The following is a 23,157-nucleotide window of genomic DNA, read 5'->3' as shown; positions in this document are numbered from 1 at the left end:
TTCTGTTTGAATTATGTTGGATGTTCCATCCACATCGATGATGATGCCTGACATTTTTTTTAATGGGTGAAAAAATTTTTTAACTGGCTTCTTTTGGAAAATAAAAATTGTCAAATCCGCTTCGATATTTTCCATCGTACTTTTTTGACGACAAATCAATCACCGCAAATCCGTGAGGTTCAGACCAGCAATGTCTGCAAAACTTTTTAAAGTCATCTTTTTTCATGTCGCTCGAAACGTGGTCTCGATAAATGTGATCAACGTTTTTTGAGTCTTGAGGAAAGAGGCAAATAAAGTTGGTGTTTTCTCTGATCGTTTGTCGTGGGAGCATGAAATAATTTTGAGCGAGGTAAAAGCAGTCAACGTTGGAGTGTCTTCCTCGGATGTAATATTTTTCGCACTTGTTTTGTTTGGTCAATTGCAAGTCGTCAAAGATCATCAAATTGTTTTTGGACGAATCAAGATCTTCAGGTTCAGGTACATCGTCAGCCGTTTCAAAAAATTGGCACTCCATGTCATCGGTTTCGGAAAAATTTTTTGAAAGGTCGTCGATGACGCATTCAGGGTTTAAATTCAATTTTTCCATTTCGTTTTGTACCTTGAACAAATCGAGGATGATTTTTTTTGGCAAATTTATCTCGAACGAACTTTTCAGTATTTTGTACTCGGGTTGGAAAAGGGATTTTCCAAAAACTTGCAAGTGGTAATAATCAAGCCATCCAGGTCTGAGCAATAAATTGAGAAGCAACGTTGTTTTTCCGCAACCGGACTTTCCAACGATGATTCCTCGAATGCTTCTCGGTAAAAGCTCGTTGTTGTTCCTTTTGCTTTTTCCAATATTCGATGACAAATCGGTCACTTCCATTTTTTTGAAATAAAAATATTTTTTTTTGAAATAAAAATGTACAGTGTCAAATGAAAAAGAGAAACCGAAATCATTCGTTTGAGAAACGAGAGGACAAAAAACAACAGAAACATGATCAAAGGAACTTGCGATTCTTGTGGAACAACCAAATGCCAGTTTGTTTCTTTGCATGGATCATCTTCTGAGGCAAAAGGTGGAGACTTGGTCGAATCGATCAACAAGCTGTCGAGTAAAATAAAGCTTCCGTGGGCAAAATTTCCTGGAGAAATGCACATTCCAGGAATGAATTTTGCAGGGCCTGGCACAAACCTGGACAAAAGGCTCACGTCAACCGACATGTATCAGGAGTGGAGCAAACCGGTGGACCGAGTGGACAATGCAGCTTACCACCACGATTTGGCATATAAATATTTAAACGACGTTCAAAGCAGAAAGTTGGTAGATCAAATGATGCTTGAAGAAATGAACTCCATTCCAAACCCCACTCAAAAAGAAATCAAAGAGAGAAATCTCATCACGCCAATCATCAAAGCCAAAGCCAAATTCGGACTGGGTGTGGGATCTAAACAAAAAAAAAATTTTTTTCAAGTTTAAAATGGTCTGATCAGCTTGCAGAGGAGCTTCACAAACCGGTGATTCATCATTTTAAAAGAAGAAAAGTGTTTGTGAACGACATTGATGAAATATGGGCTGTCGATTTGGTTGACATGCAATCGTTTTCAAAGTTCAACAAGGGAGTAAAATATTTGCTCATGGTGATCGATGTGTTTTCAAAGTATGGATGGATCGTTCCGTTGAAAAGCAAAACGGGACTTGAAGTTGCTGAAGCGTTGAAAAAGATTTTTGGTGAAAGAAAATGCGACAAAATGTGGGTGGACAAAGGAAAAGAGTTTTACAACAAGCACGTGAGAGCGCTGGGTGTTCAATTATATTCCACTGAAAACAAGGAAAAAAGCTGTGTCGTTGAGCGATGGAACAGAACTATGAAAGAAAAAATGTTTAAATATTTTTCAGCCAACAGCACCAATAAATACATTGACGTCTTGGATGAGATGCTGAAAAATTACAACAGCACAAAGCACTCTTCCATCAAAATGACTCCATTTGAAGCCAGCGATGAAAAAAACAAAAATGATGTCTGGATGAACCTGAATGGAACGGTGCAAAAAGAAAGAACGGAACCAAAATTTTCAATAGCTATAAAGTGAGGATCACAAAAAAGAAGCCTCATTTTGAAAAAGGGTACACGCCGAGATGGACCGAGGAGGTTTTCACAGTGTCAAAAATTCAGCGAACGGATCCAGCCACGTATAATATCGCTGACGCCAACGGTGAAGACATTCAAGGCACTTTTTACGAGCAGGAGATGCAAAAGACGGATCAGAGCATATTCAGAATTGAAAAAATTGTTCGCAAAACCAAGAGCAGATCATTGGTCAAATGGAATGGATATCCAGACTCGTTCAACTCATGGGTGGACATTAAAGAATTGATCCGTTTGACAAAATGAGTTAAAAAATTTTCTTTTCATATTAAAAAGATGAATTTCGTGACGATTGAAAATTTTGACGAGAGCAAATTGTCGGTTGGAGAGATTTATTCCCTAACCAAACCCATTCAGTACCAAAAGATTCCTCTTTTTTATGAGTACAACTCTGGAAAAGGTCCTTTTGCTTTAAGAACCCCCATTTTGTTTTCTCTGGGTGTGTTTGAGAACTTCAGTTTTGGAACGAACGAGCTGGAGGGATATTCGATGTCCTTTCTGGGTTTCAACGAAAAAAACGGAATGAGTGAAACCGAGAAAAAGTTTATCGAGACGATAGAAAAAATATCAAAATTTCTTCGCGAAAAAGTCAAGGAAATGATTCCAGCTTTGAAAAAAGGAGGAAGAACGAAAAAAATAGCGACAGAGGATCTGTCCATTTTTAAAAACAAATCTGAGATGTCACATGCAGCGCCCATTTTTTTCGGAAAATTGTTCACGAAGAAAAGCGAAAAAAAACATTGAGGTTTCTTCTTTGTTTTTCAAAAAGGAGAACAAAAAGCTGGTGAAAACAAATCCATTGACATATGTTCGTCAAAGGTGTTCTGCTGTTGCATCTTTGAGAGTTGAAGGTGTTTTTATTAGTTCTCAGATCGAGTCCATTCAGGTTAGGATTCCAGAAGTGGTCATTGCAAAAAATGAGACTTCATTCCAAAGCATCATGGGTGCTGATTTGGATTTGGGAGAGATTGAATCAGGTGATGAGATGGAACCAGTCGAAGAGATGTAAAAAACACGAAGAAAAACACGAAGAAAAACACGAAGAAAAAACACGAAGAAAAAAACACGAAGAAAAAAAATGAAAATAAAATGAGTTAATACATTTTCTTTTCATATTAAAAATGCATGCCCCTCACAAGTTTTTCAAAAACGTCTCCTCGGCAGAGGATTCGAGTTTGGAGATCTCGAAAATGTATTTGGGACACATGGATGAGAGGATCAAAGTGTTGGAGAAATTCAAAGAGTCGGATCGAACCAAAAACTTGGAAAACATGGTGGAAAGGATCAAAGAGCTGGAAAATTTGGTTGAGACAATAAAAAACCTGCAAAAAAAGACATCGCAAAATATTGTCGTGGCAAAAAAAGAGTTGGATCATCCAAATTGTTATGACGTAAAAGGTCACCATGAAATTTTTGCTCAGAACGACATTAAATTTTCAGCTCTTTCTCTGACGACAATATCGTTGTCCGTTGGGTTGAGTTTTGACAGAGGCATCGCTGTCGTCACTTTGATGAACAAAATAAGTGACCAATTGAACTTCTTCAAAAACGATGTGATTTTTTCAGAGTCTGTGGATGAAGTCATTTTGGATGTGAGCAACAACAGCACCAATGACGTCGTTGTCAAAAAAGGCGAAAAGCTTTGCAAAATTAATCACATCGATTCGAATTAAAAAAAAAATCTGCCTTTGTCAAAAAGATGGAGATAATGAAAAAAACTGAAAAAATTTATCCAGTTATTCCAACAGCACCTTTCGATGACGCTTATCGTCTTCAAAAGATCAGTGAGATCCAAAAAGAAATGGAGGATGAAAAAGTGAAAAGAATGGCTTTGAGCAAAAAGTACCATCGAGTGGCAAAAATTATTCGTTTTGCAGACGATGGGTTGCAAACGTTGTGCATTGGTTTGGGGATTACAGGCATTGCGCTTTTGTCAACCGTTGTTGCCACTCCAGTTTCGATTGCATGCGAGGGGGTTGCAATTGGATTCGGGGCTTTGTCCATTTTCGGAAACCATCAAAACAAGAAGATGTTGTTGTAGTCTGAAAAGCACGAAAAAATAAAGGTTCTTTCCGAGTCAAAATTTAACACGATTAGCGATCACATTTCAAAATCGCTCATGGACGGTTTTGTGAGCGATTCCGAATACGAACTCATCCTCGGCGAGCTTAAAAAATTCAAGACCATGACCGAAGAAATCCGATCAAAACCAAAAAGCAGCATTGACGAATTGACCAAAGAGTCGTTGATCCAAAAAGGAAGAGAAGAAGCCATTCAAGCATTTAACAACCTTTACAAAAAGGGAAAATGAACGCAAACGAGTTTTCGTTTTCGTTTGCGTCTGGTTTTGCGTTTTTTTTTCTCCGTATTTTAAAAAATGTCATTCTTTAAAATACACGACCCGGAGAAGGGAGATGAGATTGAAAAAATACATGGCCAACAGGGAGAAGCTTTACAATGAGAGTCTCAACCGGAACGTTTCAGATGCAAGTTACCAGACTGATCTGTCCAAGTTTTTTCAACCGTTGATCGAGGGCAACGAAAAAGTGAAAAACGAGATGAAGAGAATCACATATAAAGAGGTTGACAGCAGTCCACTGGCTTTAACTTATCCAGAAAGCGAGACGTCTTTTGAAAGTTCAAAAAATGTTGAAAAAACGTTTGGAAAAATGAATGTTGGAAATACAGCATTGGAATATTTGTCAAAATATGCTGCCAAAAAATTTTCTGCAGACAGAGTTTTTGGAATTCACGCAAAAGAACAAGGAAAAATGTTTAATGGAGACAAAGAAATTTTTATCGACAAAAACGACGTCATTATTGATGGTGAAAAGTTCGAGGGGACTTTAGGTTTTTTGGAGTTGATCACAAGATCAAAACCTGATATGACAAAGGTGACAAACGATGACTTGAAAAAATATGAAAAAATACTGGTCGAAACGCATGCAATGGAGAGAGAAGGGAAACCAACAGTGCCGAAAGCTTCGAGAAGCGAAAAGTGGGAAACAATTGTTTCAAAAATTTGGGAAAGAAATTACACAAAAACGAGGTTAAAAAAAGGTCACGGAGTGATCATTCTTCCGAGCGATCCAAATGCTCTTGTGCAACGACTCACTTTGAGCATCGCTGATGGTCATGCTGGAAATATCGCATCGAGAAACAAAGCTGTTTCCATTTGTGACGAGCTTTTGAGACAGGGGGAAATCAACAAAGAGGAATACCGATCGATTCAAAAATACATTGAGTCGTGAGACAAAAAAAATTTTCTCATTTTAAAAAAATGCTCATCGTGAACAACAGAAGATATTTGAAAAAGAACGTCATCGGAGGTGGGGGGATCGTTGACACGTTTAAAAATTTTTTGAGGAGAACGATCGCTTCAAACGCATCAAGATCGTCTCTTCATTTATTGAGGAAAGCAGCAGCAAGCGAAATTGGAAGAGAAGCGATCACAGCCGCCAGATCTGCCGGAATAGAATTAGCCTAGACGTTGCCATCGACAAAGGAAAAAAAGCGATTGAAAAAGTTTACGCCAAGACGGGGACGCCAAACCCCAGCACGATTTTGAACGCAAAGCAATATGAATCTGTCAATCCGATGGAAGAGCTGCAGAAAAAAATGTTTGGTTCGTCCATTCAAGCAAAAAAGAAAATGACAAAAAAGAACGCTTCCAGAATCCAAGATCTGGTCAAAATGGGGAGTGGGCTTTTGATTGCGTGATTTTTTTTGACGAATCAAAAATGGCAGAAAATTTTTTTTTTCTCATTTAAAAAAAATGATCAACACCGACGGATTAATAATTGACGAAATACCTGTCTACGACACAAGAATTGAAAAAGTTGATTTTTTCGAGTACCTTCCAACGAATCTCGATTTAAATTCTTCAGGATCAATCGTTTTTGAGATTGATTGCCAGTCTGTGCAGACACTTCCGTCTGAGGCTTACATCCTCGTCGAAGGGGTTCTGAAAAAAGCAGACGGAACCGCTTACGCAGCAGCAGACAACATTGCTCTGGTGAACAACGCAATCATGTGTTTGTTCAGTGACGTCACATACGACTTATCAGGACAGCAAGTGGAAAGAGTCATGTATCCAGGTCAGGGAACAACCATGCTTGGATTGTTGAAATATCCTTTCGGTTTTCAGCTTGCCGATGGTTTGAAGCAAATGTGGTACAAAGACACATCAAGCGCAACTGGAACCACTGGGTTCAACGTCAGGAGAGACCACTTGTTTGCAGACACCATATCCATTGGTGCATTTTCTTTTAGGATCCCTTTAAAGCACATTTTTGGTTTTTGCGAAACTTACGACAAAGTCGTTTACGGATTCAGACACACGATCACCTTTACAAAAAAAGAATACGATGACGCCATTTACAGAGCCGGAACTATTACTGCAGGAATAATCTACATCAAAAAATTCCGACTCTTCATGCCAAGGATTGAACTGGATGTTTTGAAAAAATCCGAATTTTTGAACCTGATGGCAAAGAAAATCAACGTTCCAGTGGCTTACAAAGCAAACAAAGTCGAAAGGCAAGCCATTCCAGCGGGTCTCACAGAATTCACTTGGACACTTGGAAGGATCACGGACAAAAGCGTTCCGAGATATATTGTGTTAGGTCTTCAGACAAACAGAAGTTCCAGTCAAACCGCAAATCCAGCCGTGTTCGATCATTGTGACATCAACAATTTTTTTGTGACCGTCAATGGGATCAAATATCCAAATTACAATTACGACTTGAATTTTGGAGAAAAGAAAATGATCATGGCTCATTCCGATGCGTTCACTTTTGACGAAAAATATTATGGCACAAACGAGCTTGTTTGTCAATCCGGTTTGACACTGCTTGAATATAAAAATTTGTTTCCGTTGTTTTTTGTCGACATCAGCAAGCAAAAGGAAAGAGTTGTTTCCGAAACGGCTGAATCGGTTGTCAACCTGAAATTCAGAACGGCTGTTCCAGACAGCACCGTTATTTTCGCAGTGATCATCTCCGACAAATTGATCCAATTTGTTTCAGACGGAAGCAACATGAACTCTGTTTATTGAACGTTATGAGATTCTTGCCAAATAAAAATTGATTTAAAAATTTTTTTTTCTTTTCAAAGAAAAACATGAGACTGACAAAAAATTATCTGAAAAATCTGCTGAGAGAGAAAGGAGTCACAAAAACCTCAAACAATTTGTTGACTTTGATGATGATTGCGGTTGAGAGCAATCTGGTGAGCAAAGATTCGCTTTAGGAGGGTGCAAAAGAATGCAGACAGGTGGGTTGACCAAAAAATGAAATCAAAACGATAAAACAGATCGACCCAAAATATGAGAGGCTTGAGTCGATTCGAAAAAAATCTGTATCTGTGAAAACGACCAACATCGAAACAGGTGATGTGGTTGAATACAAATCCCTTTACGAAGCGATGAAAAAGACCGGACATGGCTGGAGATATTTGGAACGTCGAAATGGGAAAGTGGAAAATGGAATGAGGATTGACATTTTAGGTTCAGAAAAACTCGAAAACATAAAAAAAAATCAAAGTCCGTCAAAATGAAAAAATAATTTTTTCAATTCTTGGAAAAAAAAGAATTGAAAAAAATTCTCGGAAAAAAGAGTTGAAAAAATTGATTTTGAAAAAAAATTTTCTTGACATATTAAAATGGAAAGCAAAATGCGAAAAATCGTCAAGTCCGGAAAAATCGGCAAGTCTGAAAAAATCGTCAAGTCTGAAAAAATCGGCAAGTCTGAAAAAATCGGCAAGTCCGAAAAAATCGATTGAAAAATCAAAAAAAATAAATTGGGAAGGGATTGAATTTCCTGTCAAACTCGATCAAATCAAAAAATTTGAGACAAATAATCAAGACATCAGCGTCGACGTTTTTGGTTACGAAAAAAAATCCATCCACCCTTTGCGAATATCGAAATGCTTGAATAGAAATCATGAAATCGATTTTCTGCTCATTTCAGACGAAAAAACAAATTATTACTGTCTGATCAAAAATCTGAGTCGACTCATTTCATCTCAAGCATCCAACAAAAACGGAAAAAAATATTTTTGCAGAAATTGCTTGCAGGGGATGAAAAGCGAGGAGGACCTTTCAAAACATTCGACCTATTGCAGAGAGCACAGCGCGACACGAATGGATCTTCCTCCAAAAAATTCGTTCATGAAATTTGGGCACATAGAAAGGTTGATGAGGGTTCCATTCATCGTTTACGCGGATTTTGAAAGCTTTGTCAAACCGATGGACTCGTGCGAACAAAACCCAGACATGTCGTACACCAAAAAGTTTCAAAGTCACGTTCCGAGCTCATTTGCCTTTTACATCAAATGTTTTGACGAAACCGTTTATGAGGGCGAATCATCAATTTCCGAATCGTCAAACGAGAACCAACATATGGCCCAATTTTTTGTCGAAAGTTTGGAAAAAAAAATAAAAGAACTTTTTGGAAAAATCGAGAAAAAAAACATGTTTTTCACAAAGGAGGACGAAAAAAAGTTCAAAGCCGCAACCGTTTGCCACATTTGCGAAGAAAAAATTCTCGATTCAGAAAAGGTGCGAGACCACTGCCATTTCACTGGAAAATATCGAGGAGCGGCCCACAAAGAATGCAATTTGAAATACAAAGCCCCAAAATTTGTTCCTGTTGTTTTTCACTATCTGTCAGGCTATGACAGCCATTTGTTCATCAAAAAAATGGGGGGAGAAATAACTTGCGTCCCATGCAACGAGGAGAAACACATCAGCTTCTCGAAAAAAATCAAGGTGGGAGAATACATCGGGAAAGACGGAAAACCAAAAGACAAAAAAATTGAATTGAGGTTCATCGACAGCTTTAAATTCCTTTCCTCCAGTTTGGACAGTTTGTCGAAAAATTTAAAGCCAGAAGAGTTCAAATGCCTCGCAAAATATTTTGAAGGAAAAATTCGATTTGCTTCGAAAAAAAGGCGTTTACCCTTACGGTTGGGTGGATGGGTTCAACAAATTTCAAGAAACGCAATTGCCACCAAAAGAAACGTTTTTCTCAGAACTCAACCACAGTGAAATAAGTGACGAAGATTACGCGCATGCGCAGAAGGTTTGGAACGTGTTTGGATGCAAAACATTCAGAGAATATCACGACTTGTACAACGTGTCTGACGTTTTGATTCTGGCGGACGTCTTTGAAAATTTCAGGGACGTTTGCGTTAAAAACTACAGGCTCGATCCCGCTTGGTATTACACATCTCCGGGTTGGCATGGGACGCTTGTTTGAAACTGACAAAAATAAAATTAGAGTTTTTGAGCGTCCCGACATTCTTCGAATGATCCAGAAAAGAACCCGTGGAGGTATCAGCATGGTCTCCAACCGACATGGAAAATCGAACAACAAATACATGGGCGACTCGTACGATCAAAGCCAACCATCAAAATTCATTCAATACTTGGACGCCAACAACCTGTACGGATGGGCCATGTGCAAACCCCTTTCAATCGCGGTTTCGAATGGATGACAGAAGACGAACTGTCCGATTGGAGATCGGTCACATGCATTTTTGAGGTTGATTTGGATTAACCGGAAAGCCTTCACGATGAACACAACGATTATCCGTTGGCCCCTGAGAAAATGAAAATCGGAAAAGTGGACAAGCTCATTCCAAATTTAAACGACAAAAAAAAATATGTCCTTCACTGTGAAAACCTGAAATTGTACGAACGACTGGGAATGAAAATTTCAAAGGTGCACAGAGGAGTGAAATTTGAGCAACATGATTGCATGAAGCCATACATCGACCTCAACACAGAATTGAGAACAAAAGCAACCAGCGAGTTTGAGAAGGAATTTTTCAAGCTGATGAACAATTCAGTGTTTGGAAAAACAATGGAGAACATTGAAAAAAGAGTTGACGTGAGACTGGTGACAAAAAAGGAAAAGGCGATGAAATTGGCAGCCAAACCAACTTACGACCGGCACACGATTTTCGACGAAAACTTGATTGCCGTTCACATGAAAAGGACATCAGTTTTTTACGACATACCCATTTATTTGGGGATGTCCATTTTGGATTTGAGCAAAACTATAATGTTCGAGTTCCATTACGACTTCATCAAAAAGAAATATCCAGGTGGTGACGCAAAGCTGCTGATGACAGACACGGACTCGCTGGTTTATGAAATGAAAACGGACGATTTTTACAGAGACATTTCCGACGATGTGGAAAAAAAATTCGACACGAGCGATTTCAGCAAAAACCATCCAGCCATTCAAAACGTCGGGTTCAAAGTGGGTTTAAACAAAAAGGTCATTGGGATGTTCAAAGACGAAACCGGAGGAAAACAGATTGAAGAGTTTGTCGGTCTCAGGTCAAAACTTTACTCCTACAAAATACATCAAGAAAAACAAGAGAAAAAATGCAAAAAATGCAAGGGGGTCAAAACATATGTCGTTGAAAAATACATCACCCACGACGACTACAAAAGATGCCTCGAAACCAAAAAAGAAAAAATAAACAAAATGAATGTCATCCGATCCCATTTGCACGACGATTACACGGAGGAAATCAACAAAACCTCTCTCAGCTCCGACGATGACAAGAGAATCATTTTGGATGATGGGATTCACACGTTGGCTTACGGGCATTACAAAAAAAGACCAAAGCAAGATCCAGACCCGGAGCAAGAGCAAGAGTCGGAGCAAGAGACGGAGTCGGAGCCAGAGGCAAAAAGGTAAGTGACAAAAATGAGGAGGAGACAAAAAATGATGAGGAGATCAAAAGGTAAGTGACAAAAATGAGGAGGAGACCAAAAAATGAGGAGGAGACCAAAAATGAAGAGGAGACAAAAAATGAACAAATTAAAAACGAACAAAATGATCGACGTCGAAGGAATTATTTTGCCGAACGTGGCTTTGACAAATTTTCAATTGATGGAAGCAGCAAAAAAACTGAAAATAAAAATCTTTCGAGGTGTTTTTGTCAGAGACACATTGCCAAAAAAACCGAGAAGAAAGGAATGCGGCTTTGTCAACACGGGGGATTCTAACACAGAAGGGTTTCATTGGGTGTGCTGGTACAAAGACGGAGACTCAAAGTTCAGCTTTGACTCTTACGCTCAACCACCTCTTGTCGAGCTCGTCAATTATTTGAAAAGCCCCATCTTTTACAACAGCGAGAGGGTTCAATTTGGAAACACATCTTATTGCGGCCACTTGTGCCTTTACGTCTTGAAAAAATATGAAGAGGGAAACAGCTTTCAAGACGTCGTCAACACCCTTTGGTGATCACTTGCGAATTAAAAAAAAAATTTTCACCCTTTTAAAAAAATGATTGACAAATTCAACAGAAACGAGTTCAGCGTTTACATCGACAACCTTGCAACAGACTCTGCAAGCAACGTTTATATCAAAACGGATGGATCCAGCACGATCACTGCAGACTTGGATTTGAATTCAAACAAAATCATCAACCTGGCAGAACCGACCAACTCACATAACGCCGCCACAAAATATTACGTGGACACGCATTCGTCTGGAGGAGGAGGAACTGGAACGGTGATTGGAGCCGCTGACTTGGATTTAAATTTTCACAAAGCCATCAACTTGAACGAACCAACCAATCTTCACGACGCCGCCACAAAAAATTACGTCGACGTCAGCTCAAATCTGTGCGTTAAAACAGACGGATCCAGCACGATCACTGGAATCATCGACATGAACTCCCACAAGTTGATCAACGTTTCCGATCCGACTAATTTAAAAGACGCAGCGACAAAAAGCTACGTCGACACCAAAGTCGCTTACAACAATATTTCTTACGTCGACATCAACATGACTTCTCACAAATTTGTTAATTTGGCTGAGCCTGTTTCTGCTTCAGATTCAGCCACAAAAAATTACGTGGACACTCATGCATCAGGCGGAGGAACAATTGTAGGAAATGCAGATTTGGATTTGAACTCATACAAATTGATAAATGTGCTTGATCCCTCAAGCGCACAAGACCGAGCAACAAAAAGTTACGTCGACTTGCTGTTGCAAGAATCGAGTTTGACCAGCGCCATTCCAGGATCCGGTTTCACCAGTTTGGGATTCAAGTTTCAGACAGTGGCAGCGGTAACAACTTCTCCTGTGTTTGCGTTTTCTGGAAAATCCGGTGTGCTGAGAAGATTGTGGCTGGCATTATACAGCGCCTCTGGCGCGAATGTTCCTGGTCAAGTTTTCATTCGAATCTTCACAGACGGAGAGATCAATGTGGGGAATTATTCAGAAACAACAGAAGGAATCGGTGTGGACGCAACCGGTCTCGCCACTGATTTGCTTTTTTCTCATTTGGGAGGAGCTTTTTACACCAATTCTTTGAAAGGATGCAACGTTTTCAACACCACTTCTTTGGGAGGATATTTCACGTTGGACATGCCTTTCAGAAACGACATCTCCATTCAACTCGTGAACAGAAATGCCACCACCATCACGTATTGGATTCAACCTTTTATTTCCACACTTGCTTCCGTTCCTGCCACCATCCCTCTTTTCAAGCTGTACTGCAGAACGTTTCGATATTTGAACCCCTCTTACGGCAGTGAATATGTTTTGCTGAACACCAACGGAAAAGGAAACGGACTCTTTTTCAAATACATCAGGATGCACATCATTGGCGCTTCTGGAAACTGGTGGGAATCACGATTCAGAATGTACGATGGAAATTTACCTCCCGGAAACGGAACCGTTCTCACTCCTTGGACTCCATACAACACCAACAATTACACATATTTTCCAGGATATGACGCAGACAGCACATGCTTCTTTTCCTCCTCTGGACTGGAAGATTTTTACTTGTCCTCTTGTAACGGATCAAATCTGACTTCATTCAACAACAAATCGACTGGACTTCTGTATCAATCCACTTCATCCATCAACTCCACCACCACCATCTCCTTTTACAGAAATTTCGGAGAAGCAGACTCCATGCCTTCTGTAACAGCTGGTAGAAGACTCGTTGTCACGCTCAACTCTGGCGACGCACAAGTCGGCCAATCCGGAAGCTTCTACCTTCTTCTCGGACAAGTGTTTTATTACGCCTAATTCGCAAGAAACACCTTTACAACCATTAAACTTTTCATGACGCGTTTTCACGTCATGAAAAGAACGGGCATCAAAAAATTTTCATCAACCTTCAATCATCAAAAAAATTTTCATGCCCTCAATCATCAAAAAAAAACACAACGGAGAGAGAAAAAATTTTCATGCCCTCAATTATCAAAAAAAAACACAACGGAGAGAGAAAAGCAAAATGAGCCAGAACTCCCCTTTTATAGTAGTTTTATGCTTTGTCATCTTAATATAATTAGTACAGGAACGTTTAACGTTTAACGTTTAATGTTTAACGTCGTTTCGTCATTAGTTACTAGGCTTTGAAAAAGCACGTTCTCTAAATGCACGCGGCCATTGGAGAAAGATCCCTTAAACGAGTTAAAACATTTTTCCTTTTGGAATTTAATTATTAGTTTAGATATATTACATAAAGAATCATATTAAGATAAATGATAATCGTTAAGATCATATTATAATTGAAGTACGTATATAAAATAGTTATATATACATTTTTATTAGATAAAGTAGAAAGGATTTAAATTTTTATCAGAAAAAGTAAAAAGGATTTTAATCTTTTAAATCGTTTGTATTTTGTTTGTTTTAGCTTTTCTTTTAGCAGTTTTATTTTTGATATTTTATTTTTTAGAAGGAAAATAAGGGTATGGATGTTATTTAAAGTTATACTAATGCTATTTCCATAAAATGGTTATTACTACTTTGAAATTATTACTACTTTGAAATTTCTGTGATGCTATTAACTATTATTGTTCTTTTTTAGAAAATTTAGAAAATAAATTAAAATTTTGTGCCAACATTGACATGGCATTTCACATGTTATAGTATGTAAAGGTTAAATTTTGTTGTGAGGATTACAGTTCTTATGAAAAAAAAAAAAAGAAGGTAAAGAGTATTGTTTGTAAATATATATTTTGTATCTTTTTGAATTTTCTGGCATCATTTTTAAAATTTTTATTTGCACACTTATAGCTGTTTTATCAATGTGTTTTTATAATAATGTAAAGTGTTTTTTTATTGTTTGTGTATGTGTTGATATGTGTTATATATAGTTGTTTTAAAAATGTGTTTAAATATGTATATGAGGTATATTTATTTAACCTTATATACATATTTAAACGCATTGTGTTTATAGTTGGTACATATGTTTATATTATGTTGTTTCCATGTTTTCAAAGTGCTGTTAACGTGTAGAGCAAGATTTGTCAACTTTGACAGCCAAGTGATGTACTTTTAACAGAGGGTTACACGATTGTTTTTAGTGTCAAACTGTTACTGCTTTAGGTCTTGCTATTTTCAAGCCTTTGTTTTTAAAGATTATTCTAAAAATACATAATGTATTTTAATAACATTTTGCGTAATGTTGTTACTTATGTTTTGTTACATATGAATGTTATCTTACTTAAGTTATATTATATACATATATTAACTTATGGTGTGTGTTGTTGCTCTGATGTTTTTTTGTTATCTTTTGAGTTAATAGACATTTCGCTTAACTTCATGTTTGTGTCTGTTATTAAAATTGTTAAATAGGTAATTTTGTTAAAATCACTGCTTTTAATCATTTACTAAAAGCCTATACAAATTATTTTGCTATATATACTGTTTGTTTTATATCAATTTGATTTTTTGTCTTTAGCGCTGTTTACTACATGATTTTGCTATAAATATTTTGGAATCATGATGTTCCAGCATAAATTGCTATAATCGCTATCAGTCTCCCTTCACATAATGAAGTTGCAGTTGTATTTTTTGGTGTACTACCTGTTTCTAGGGAAGATGTTATTTACCCAATAAGTCATCCTCTTAAAACTCTATCAAGTATGTCTGCCAACTTAGATCCTATGGTTTATCCTCTATTTTTTCCAAAGGGTGATGCTGGTTGGCATAATCAATTGGTTCACAACCCTGAACATGCTACATTGGTTAGAAATCATGTTACATTTTCTCTGTATTACAATATAAACTTTCAGTTAGACAATTTTTTTCTTCACTCTTTTATGGCAAAAAACTGTTTCAGCAATATGCTATTGATGCGTATGTTAAAATCAAAGGCCAGCGCCTTGCTTTCATCAGAAATAACCAAAACAAACTGAGAAGCAACCAGTATAATGTCTTACATGAGCATGTAAAGAATTAAATGCAATTAAGAGGTTGTTAAAAGATATTTGCAACAACAACTTTCCGTTCAGAGGAAATATCATTCTTTTTGGTGGTGACTTAACGCAAATTCTGCCTGTTGTGAAAAGAGGACAACCAGCTGAGATAGTAGAATCGTGTATAAAATGTTCTTTGCATTGGCAATTGGTACAGAAGTTTGCATGAACTGAAAATATGAGAGTACAAGATGGGGAAGGTGAATTTTCCGATTAGCTACTAAAACTTGGGAATGGAACAATACCTGTCAAAGAGGAGGATCCTTATAAAAGATGCATTAAAATACCAAATCAGTGCATTATTAGAGAAAATAAATCGATTGTTGAAAAGATTTTCGGAGATGCTGATCAAAATGATTATTCTAAATGCGTGATTTTAACACCAACTAATGTTGATTCATTATCAATCAATGAAGAAGTGCTTGAATGTCTGCCAGGTGAGGTCAAAATTTAAGTGCTGATCAAATTAATACTGATGACCTTAATGAAAGAAATGATCTTTCAGGTATGCCACCTCATTGTTTAAAATTGAAAATTGGTTGTGTAATAATGCTACTTAGAAATTTAGATCTCAAAGCTGGGTTATGCAATGGTACTCGAATGAAAGTTTGTGCTCTTCAAAATAATTATATTGATGCAGAGGATTTGACAGGTGTTTCTGGTGGTAAACAGGATTTTGTTCCTCAAATTCAGTTGGCTCCATCAGGTTCTAATATACCTTTTGTTCTGAAATGTCGTGAGTTTCCTGTCAGATTGGCTTATTCAATGACAATTGATAAAAGTCAAACATTTAATAGAGTTGGGGTATATCTCAAAAAAACCAAGTTTCTCTCATGGTCAACAATATGTTGCATGTTCAAGAATGAGAGCATTTAGTAGTTTGTTTTTCAAAATTAATAAACATCTCATTCAAGGTGTGGTAGGTGAAAAGTGTTACACAAATAATGTTTCATTTTCTAATGTTCTTAATTTATAGTCTTAAGATTTTTATTTTGAAAATTTACTGTTTGTAAGTTGTGAGCACATTTTGTTTGTATAAATTTATTTATTATTTTAATATATATATTTTTTTCACAGTTTTTGATAAATATATCTGTCATTTATTATTGTTATAAAATATGTTTATTTGTGTTATATAAAACCATATTTGTTTATAGTTGTATATATGTTTAAATTATATTGTTTCCATGTTTTCAAAGTGGTGTGACTTGGCATTATGTTGAGCATGATTGATAACCTTGCCAGTCAAGCGATGTATTTATAGCAGAGGTGTGACTTGGCAGCATTTAAGGCCAGGCAGTGTTACTGCTTTAGAGCTAGGTTGTGTCGTGTGGCCTTTTTAAATATTCTGGAAACACATTGTCTGTTAATGTTTAGCATAATGTGTACGAGAGAGTATGCAACCTTGATCTTTAAATCTAGGGTGTTTTAATGTCCTAAGTTTGAAGTAATTGAATAACAAATATTGGATATAAAAACAAATATACTTTATGTATTTATATGTTTAGTAAAAAAATAAATATAGTTAACTTTAATTTGGTTTTCTAATTTTGCCTTTCATATTTTAATTTGGTTTGTTATTTTCGCTGGATTTTAGGATCAAGAGTGTAAATATTCTATTGTTATGTGTTATTGTTGTGATGTTTTGTGTTCAAATTCATTTTTAACAATAAACACCTTTATGTTGGTGTCTATTGTTAAAAATGAATGATAGGTAGTTTCATTATTGAAACTTACTGCTTTTATTTATTTACTTAAAGCCAAGACAACATGCTAAAAATGCAATTTATATCTTAATTTGATTTTTTTTTATTATATATATATATATATATATATATATATATATATATATATATATATATATATATATATATATATATATATATATATTAGTATTGTTAATCCTTTTGTACTTCGAAATAGATTTTATAGTTAAATTTTTGATAAATGTTTATATTAACTGCCATGTCAAAATAGGTTACTATAAATAGGTAAATCGATTTTCAGTTTTTATGTGGTGTTTGTTTTTTTTTTTTGTTTTTTTTTTGTTTTTTTTTGGTTTTTTGGTTGTTTTTTTTTGTTATGGTATTATAATGCCTTTTTTTTTTTCTTTAAGATTTACGATTGACGCATTTATACGATCTATAAAAAAAACCTGATTACCTTTTATTGTAAATTTTTGTCAGTTAAAATGATATAAATATATGCAATTAGTTCAATTTTTAAAAATCTTCTCTATTTTATTTCTAATTATTTGTTTTACGTAACTTTGGGGATCTTTTTAAACGGGGGGGGGGGGGTTATAGTTGTAGTTTAGCGCATTTGTCAAATATCGAGTTACTTAAATTTTGTAAGGTTTTAAACTAATTAATTATCTTAGTTTGCATTTGCAACACTTTTGAGGAAAGAAAAAATTCTTATATATATTAAAAAGAAAAAAATTGTTATACATGTAAATAATTGTTTTACATTTTATTATTCTGGTAGAAGGTCTTCATCAAAAACTTGATAACTTTTAATAAAGATAAATGTATTCTCCTTACCACCATTAAGGCAAAAACGGGGAAAGGGGGGTCCTTTATTAGTGTCAAATTATTAAAGAGAGTTAAATTTCGAGTAACAAAAGGAATTTTTAATAAATGGTAGCAATTAACCGTTTACTAAAAATTATTGAAACAAAGAGGCCATATATAAAAATGGTCAGATTAGTGCCATAAATAGCAATAGTCAAATGGTCAGATATTTTGAATAAATTTATTAAGTTGTGTGCATTTAACAACAATTTCCTGTGTTAAAGAAACATGTATCAAGGGGATGCCAAAGAATTATTAATTCATGTAAAATTTACGTTCGCTTTATATTAATCTTATCAATTAAAGTTCACGTTTTAAAAATATAACACGAATTTAGCTTTACTTTTTCGTCAATTTAAAGCATGAGGAAGTAATATTATTTTGTGTCAATAACTAAGAACGTATTGTTTTGAACTTAGTAATGTCGAGGAAAATGGTTCTGCCTTACACTGATATGACCTATTTCAGTTGTAAATTACTCAATGTTAAATAATTAGTAAATTACTTTACCTCCGCATATTTTTTAATTTGAAGGCGTTTTTCTAAAAGGGTAATAGTTAAGGTTTTGCAACTTTAAATTGTGGAAAACAGCCACTATAAATTAACAGACCGACCATAACCCGTATTACGGGTTGCTTTTTTGCTAGTTTTCATTAATGAGTGAAAAAAATTATTTTTTTTAAATAAAAAATGGAATACAATTACGATGCTAAATCTAAAATTTATCCAGTTCTTCCAACAGCTCCTGCAGATGAAGGACATAGTTACCGACTTTAAAAAACAAGTGAAATCCAAAAAGAGATGGATAACGAGAGGAAAAAGAGAGTACATCTGAGCAAAAAGTACCATCGCGCTTTCAGAATCATTTCTTTTGTAGACACTACGTTGCAAGCAGGTGGTGTTGCACTTGGAGTTGTTGGAATTGGAACTTTAAGCACATTCGCCGCCGCCCCTGTTGCGATTGTGTGTGAAGGTGTGGCTATTTGCATGGGTTTTTTATCCATTGTAGGAGGACAAGTCAACAAAAAACTAGCATTAAAAGCGGAGAAGCATGAAAAGATTAAAGTGTTGGCAGAGTCGAAATTGAACACCATCAACAGTCACATTTCAAAAGCTTTAGTAGACAACGTTGTGAGCGATTCAGAGTATGAATTGATTTTAGACGAGCTTCAAAAGTTTAAGAGCTTGATGAAAGAAATAAGAACTAAAACAAAAATCAACATTGACGAGATAACCAAAGAGTCGTTGATCCAAAAAGGAAGAGAAGACGCGATAAAAGCGTTCAACAATCTTTTTAAGAAAAACTAATTTAAAAACACAGATAAGTTTGTGTTTACGTTTTTTTCTTGTGTTTTAAAAAATGTCCTTTTTTAAAATACTAGACCCAAACAAGAGGGATGAAATTGTGAGAGAATTTGTTGAAAGAAGAAAAAGAATATATCAAGATAGTTTGAATGAAAATATTTATAATGCTAATCTTCAGACTGATTTGAGCAAGCTTTAAAAGCCTCTGATTGAAAGCAATAAAAAGATGTAAAACGAGATAAAGAGCATCGCTGATAGAGTGGTTGAAAGCAGTCCATTGGCTTTGACCTATCCTGAAAGCGAGACGTCAAAGTCAATTAAAAGAATGAATTTTGGAGATATTGCGAGTTACTACTTGTCGAAATATGCATCGAAAAAAGAATTATGTGATAGAGTTTTTGGAATTCATGCAGAAGACGGAAAATTGCATATCGGTAAAGAAGAACTAATCATTGATGAAAACGATGTCATTATTGGTGAAGAAAAGTATAATGGAACAATAGGACTTTGGGAACTAATTTCAAGGTCGAAACCTGATAAAACCAAGTACACTGATGATGACCTTAAAAATTATGAAGATATACTTATTAACACTCGAGCAATGGAGTCTGATGTAAATCCAAACAGACCAAAAGCTTCGAGATCTGAAAAATACGTCACGATTATAAAGCCGATTTGGGATAAATTCATGATGAATAAAAAGGGTAAAAAAGGTCATGGTGTAATTATTCTTCCAAGCGATCCAAATGCTCTTGTGGAAAAGCTCAACTTGAGCATCGCTGCATGGTATGCTGGAAATAAAGAGTCGAGAAATGTGGCTGTTTCCATTTGTGATGAGCTGTTGAGACAAAATAGGATTAGTAAAGACGAGTACAAGGCTATGATCGCATATATCGATATGAAATAAAAAAATCTATGGAAATAAAAAAATGATTGTTTATAGAAATAGATATGTTAAGAAACATATTGTGGGTGGAAGTGGGATAATTGACACGCTTAAGAATTTCTTGAGAAGAGCAGCAGCTTCAAGCGCTTCAAGAGCAGCATCTACTTTAGCTAATAAAATTGCAAAAAATGAACTGCGGAGAGAAGCAATCATGGCTACTAAATCTGCAGGAAAAGTGCTAGCTTCTACAGCCATTTCCACGGCTAGAGATGTGGCTATTGACAAAGGTAGAAAGACCATTGAGAAATTGTATTCCAAGACTGGAACTCCTAAGCCGCATGAAGCTGCGAAGAATGATCTCAGCCTTAAAAGCAAAGAAATTATTTCTAACATTGTTAACAGAAAACCGATTATAGATGAATATTCCACGCTTGGAGCAGGATTGTCTAAGAACAAAGCAATCAGAATACAAGACCTGGTAAAAGGAAATGGGCTTTTGATTGCGTGAGTCTAAGAAATTTCACAAGTAAAATTCCCGGATCCAAAGGATCAAAAAATTTTTTCTTTCACATATAAAAAATGGCAAATTCCGATGTTTTAAATTTTACAGAAGAGATTATTGTTGATGAAGAAATTGAGAGATTTGAATTTCATGAATACGAACCAGTGAATAAGAATCTTAACGTTGATGGGGAAATAAGAATCAATATTGAGCAGCAAGATTTGTTCACGCTTCCATCTGAGGTATACCTTTTGGTTGAAGGAAGACTTTTAAAAGCGGATGGAACTTCCTACGCGGATACAGACGTCGTTACTTTGGTTAACAACGGTATCATGCACATGTTCAGTCAGATTTCTTATCAGTTGTCGAATCAAGAGGTGGAAACCATTTACGAACCTGGGCAAGCTACCACCATGATTGGATACCTCAAATACCCAGTGGAGTTCCAAATTTCAGAGGGTATGAACCAGCTGTGGCAAAGAGACATAACAGCTTTAGCAGATCTTGTCAACAACACTGGATTTAAGCAAAGACAAAATTACATCATTGCACAGACTGAAGAAAAAGGAACGTTTTCGTTCTGCATTCCTTTAAAGCACATTTTTGGATTTTGCGACGATTACGATGAAGTGCTTTATGGATCTAAGCATACACTTGCTCTTGTGAGAAAGAGCGATATTGATGCTATTTTTAGAACAGCTGCAACAGCTGCAGGAAAAGTGGATTTGACTAAATTGTCTTTGTTTATGCCTCATGTTACACCCTCTGTCGTAACTAGTAACAATCTTTACAAAATCATTGAATCAAAAGTAGATGTACCATTTTCGTTCAGATCTAGACAATGTGATACCATCGCTGTTCCTGTATCAAACAACTTTAGTTGGAGGTTAAGCGCAAGATCTGCTAGTGAAAGACCGAGGTATGTCATTGTTGGATTCCAAACCAATAAATCTGGAAGTCAAGAATTAAATCCTTCAGTCTTTGATCACTGCGACTTGAAAAACATGTATGTCACTTTAAACAGTGAAAGGTATCCTGCTGTCGATTACAATTTAGACTTTAATAACAACAAATACTCAAGAGCTTATAGAGACGCATCTAAGTTTGACAATAGACTTTATGGGATTAACGAAATTATAGCTCAACCCAATTTGTCTGCCTTAACTTATAGATACATTTGTCCTCTTTTTGTTTTTGATGTAAGCAAGCAGGCTGAGAGGTTAAAAACTTCAGTGATAGATGTGCAAATAAAAGCTACATTTAACGCAAACGTTCCTGCAAACACTCAAGCCTTTGCTGTCTTCATTTCCGATAAATTGCTTAGGCTTAAATCAGATGGAAGCAGAATGAATATTGTTTATTGAAATGCTTCAAAATAATATATTTTTAATAAAAAATGAGATATACAAAAAAGGATTTGAAAAAATTGCTGAAAGAAAACGGAATTTCAATAACGTCAAACAATAAAATGTCATTAATGATGCTTGCGGTTGAAAACAACTTGATTGATAAAAACAAATGGATTAAAGACGTGAAGGAAGAGCGACCTGTGGGTAGACCGAAAAAGGATCTAAATCAGTTACAAGAAGAATAAAATGAAACAGTTTTTCCCGTTTTTTCTAGAATGTAGTATAAAAGAGACTGACACAAATAAAAGAAGACATCTTGAGCTTCTTGCTTTTGGAAAAACAGGTTTTTTTCGCGAATCTGTTTACGTCACTGAAAACGGAGATTTTAATATTCCAAAAGAGTACAGTGATGAAGAGAGATATAAGCTTTACCGACTTGTATGGAGTGGTGAGACTGAATTTTCACGAATGGAAAAGAAAATCAAAGAGCATCTCAGTACTTGGAAAAACTTGGCTAAAGAAGAAAAGCTAAGAATGATTGACAAGTATGTGCTTGGTTTAGATTGTGATTTCGAGGATAAAAAAAAGATTTCTGGAAAATTAAAAAGCGCGATTTTCATTCATTCACTCGGTTCAAAAGACATTGTGTATAAAAACATTAATATTCTTCAGATCTCAGAAATGAAAAAAAATCGAATTTGAGTTAAATAAAATCTTTGCATAATAAAAAGATGCCGTACACAAGAAATGTTTTGAAAAATTTGCTAAAATAAAATGGTGTTTCCAAAACGTCTGACAATGTAATTACGCTCATGATGCTTGCGGTTGAAAACAATCTGATTAGCAAAGATGCGATTTTGGAAAACTCGAAAGATGTGAGACCAGTGGGAAGACCTAGAAACTATGAGAAAAAAGAAAAGAAACCAGTTGATCCTAAATATGAGAGACTTGGTTTAATTAGAAATAATCCTTTAGGTTTGAGAATAACTAATATTGATACTGGTGAGGTGGTAGAATACAATTCTACTTATGAATCAAAAAAAAAGACGGGACATAGCTGGCAGTACTTTCAAAGTCGAAATGGAAAAGTAGATAATGGATATAAGTTTGAGATTTTTAGCGTAAGAGGTTTTTAAATTCTTTTATATATTGAATTTAAAAATTGAAAAA

General features: G+C 35.7%; 2 protein-coding genes across 3 annotated transcripts; both read left to right on the top strand.

Annotated features, from left to right (window-relative positions):
* The first annotated feature begins 13,852 nt into the window (after nt 1–13,852).
* On the top strand, nt 13,853–16,667 carry LOC149889282 (uncharacterized). Of its 2 annotated transcripts, XM_090086349.1 has the most exons (3): nt 13,853–14,101; nt 14,856–15,809; nt 15,933–16,667. In XM_090086349.1, the coding sequence occupies exons 2-3, from the start codon at nt 15,799–15,801 to the stop codon at nt 16,246–16,248; spliced, it is 327 nt and encodes a 108-aa protein (XP_089942475.1). In that variant the 5' UTR covers nt 13,853–14,101; nt 14,856–15,798; the 3' UTR covers nt 16,249–16,667. The 2 variants fall into 2 exon arrangements, with proteins under 2 accessions (XP_089942475.1, XP_089942476.1); XM_090086350.1 differs by lacking the exon at nt 13,853–14,101 and having other exon boundaries at nt 14,803–15,809; nt 15,941–16,666.
* Nucleotides 16,668–20,970: 4,303 nt separating this feature from the next.
* Nucleotides 20,971–22,002, top strand: LOC145192809 (uncharacterized). Its single transcript, XM_090084138.1, has one exon. It carries the CDS (start codon nt 20,971–20,973, stop codon nt 22,000–22,002), a length of 1,032 nt encoding a protein of 343 aa, XP_089940264.1.
* The last annotated feature ends 1,155 nt before the right edge of the window (nt 22,003–23,157 follow it).

Source organism: Hydra viridissima, unplaced genomic scaffold (assembly GCF_058129835.1).
Source record: "Hydra viridissima isolate aposymbiotic clone 2 unplaced genomic scaffold, HvirCarnegie_v1 scaffold_4, whole genome shotgun sequence".
NCBI lineage: Eukaryota > Metazoa > Cnidaria > Hydrozoa > Anthoathecata > Hydridae > Hydra > Hydra viridissima.
This window is presented reverse-complemented; position numbering and strand designations above follow the sequence as displayed.

Excerpts from the sequence above, each read along its gene's own strand:
- LOC145192809 (XM_090084138.1), top strand. The coding sequence starts at position 20,971 with ATGCACATGTTCAGTCAGATTTCTTATCAGTTGTCGAATCAAGAGGTG.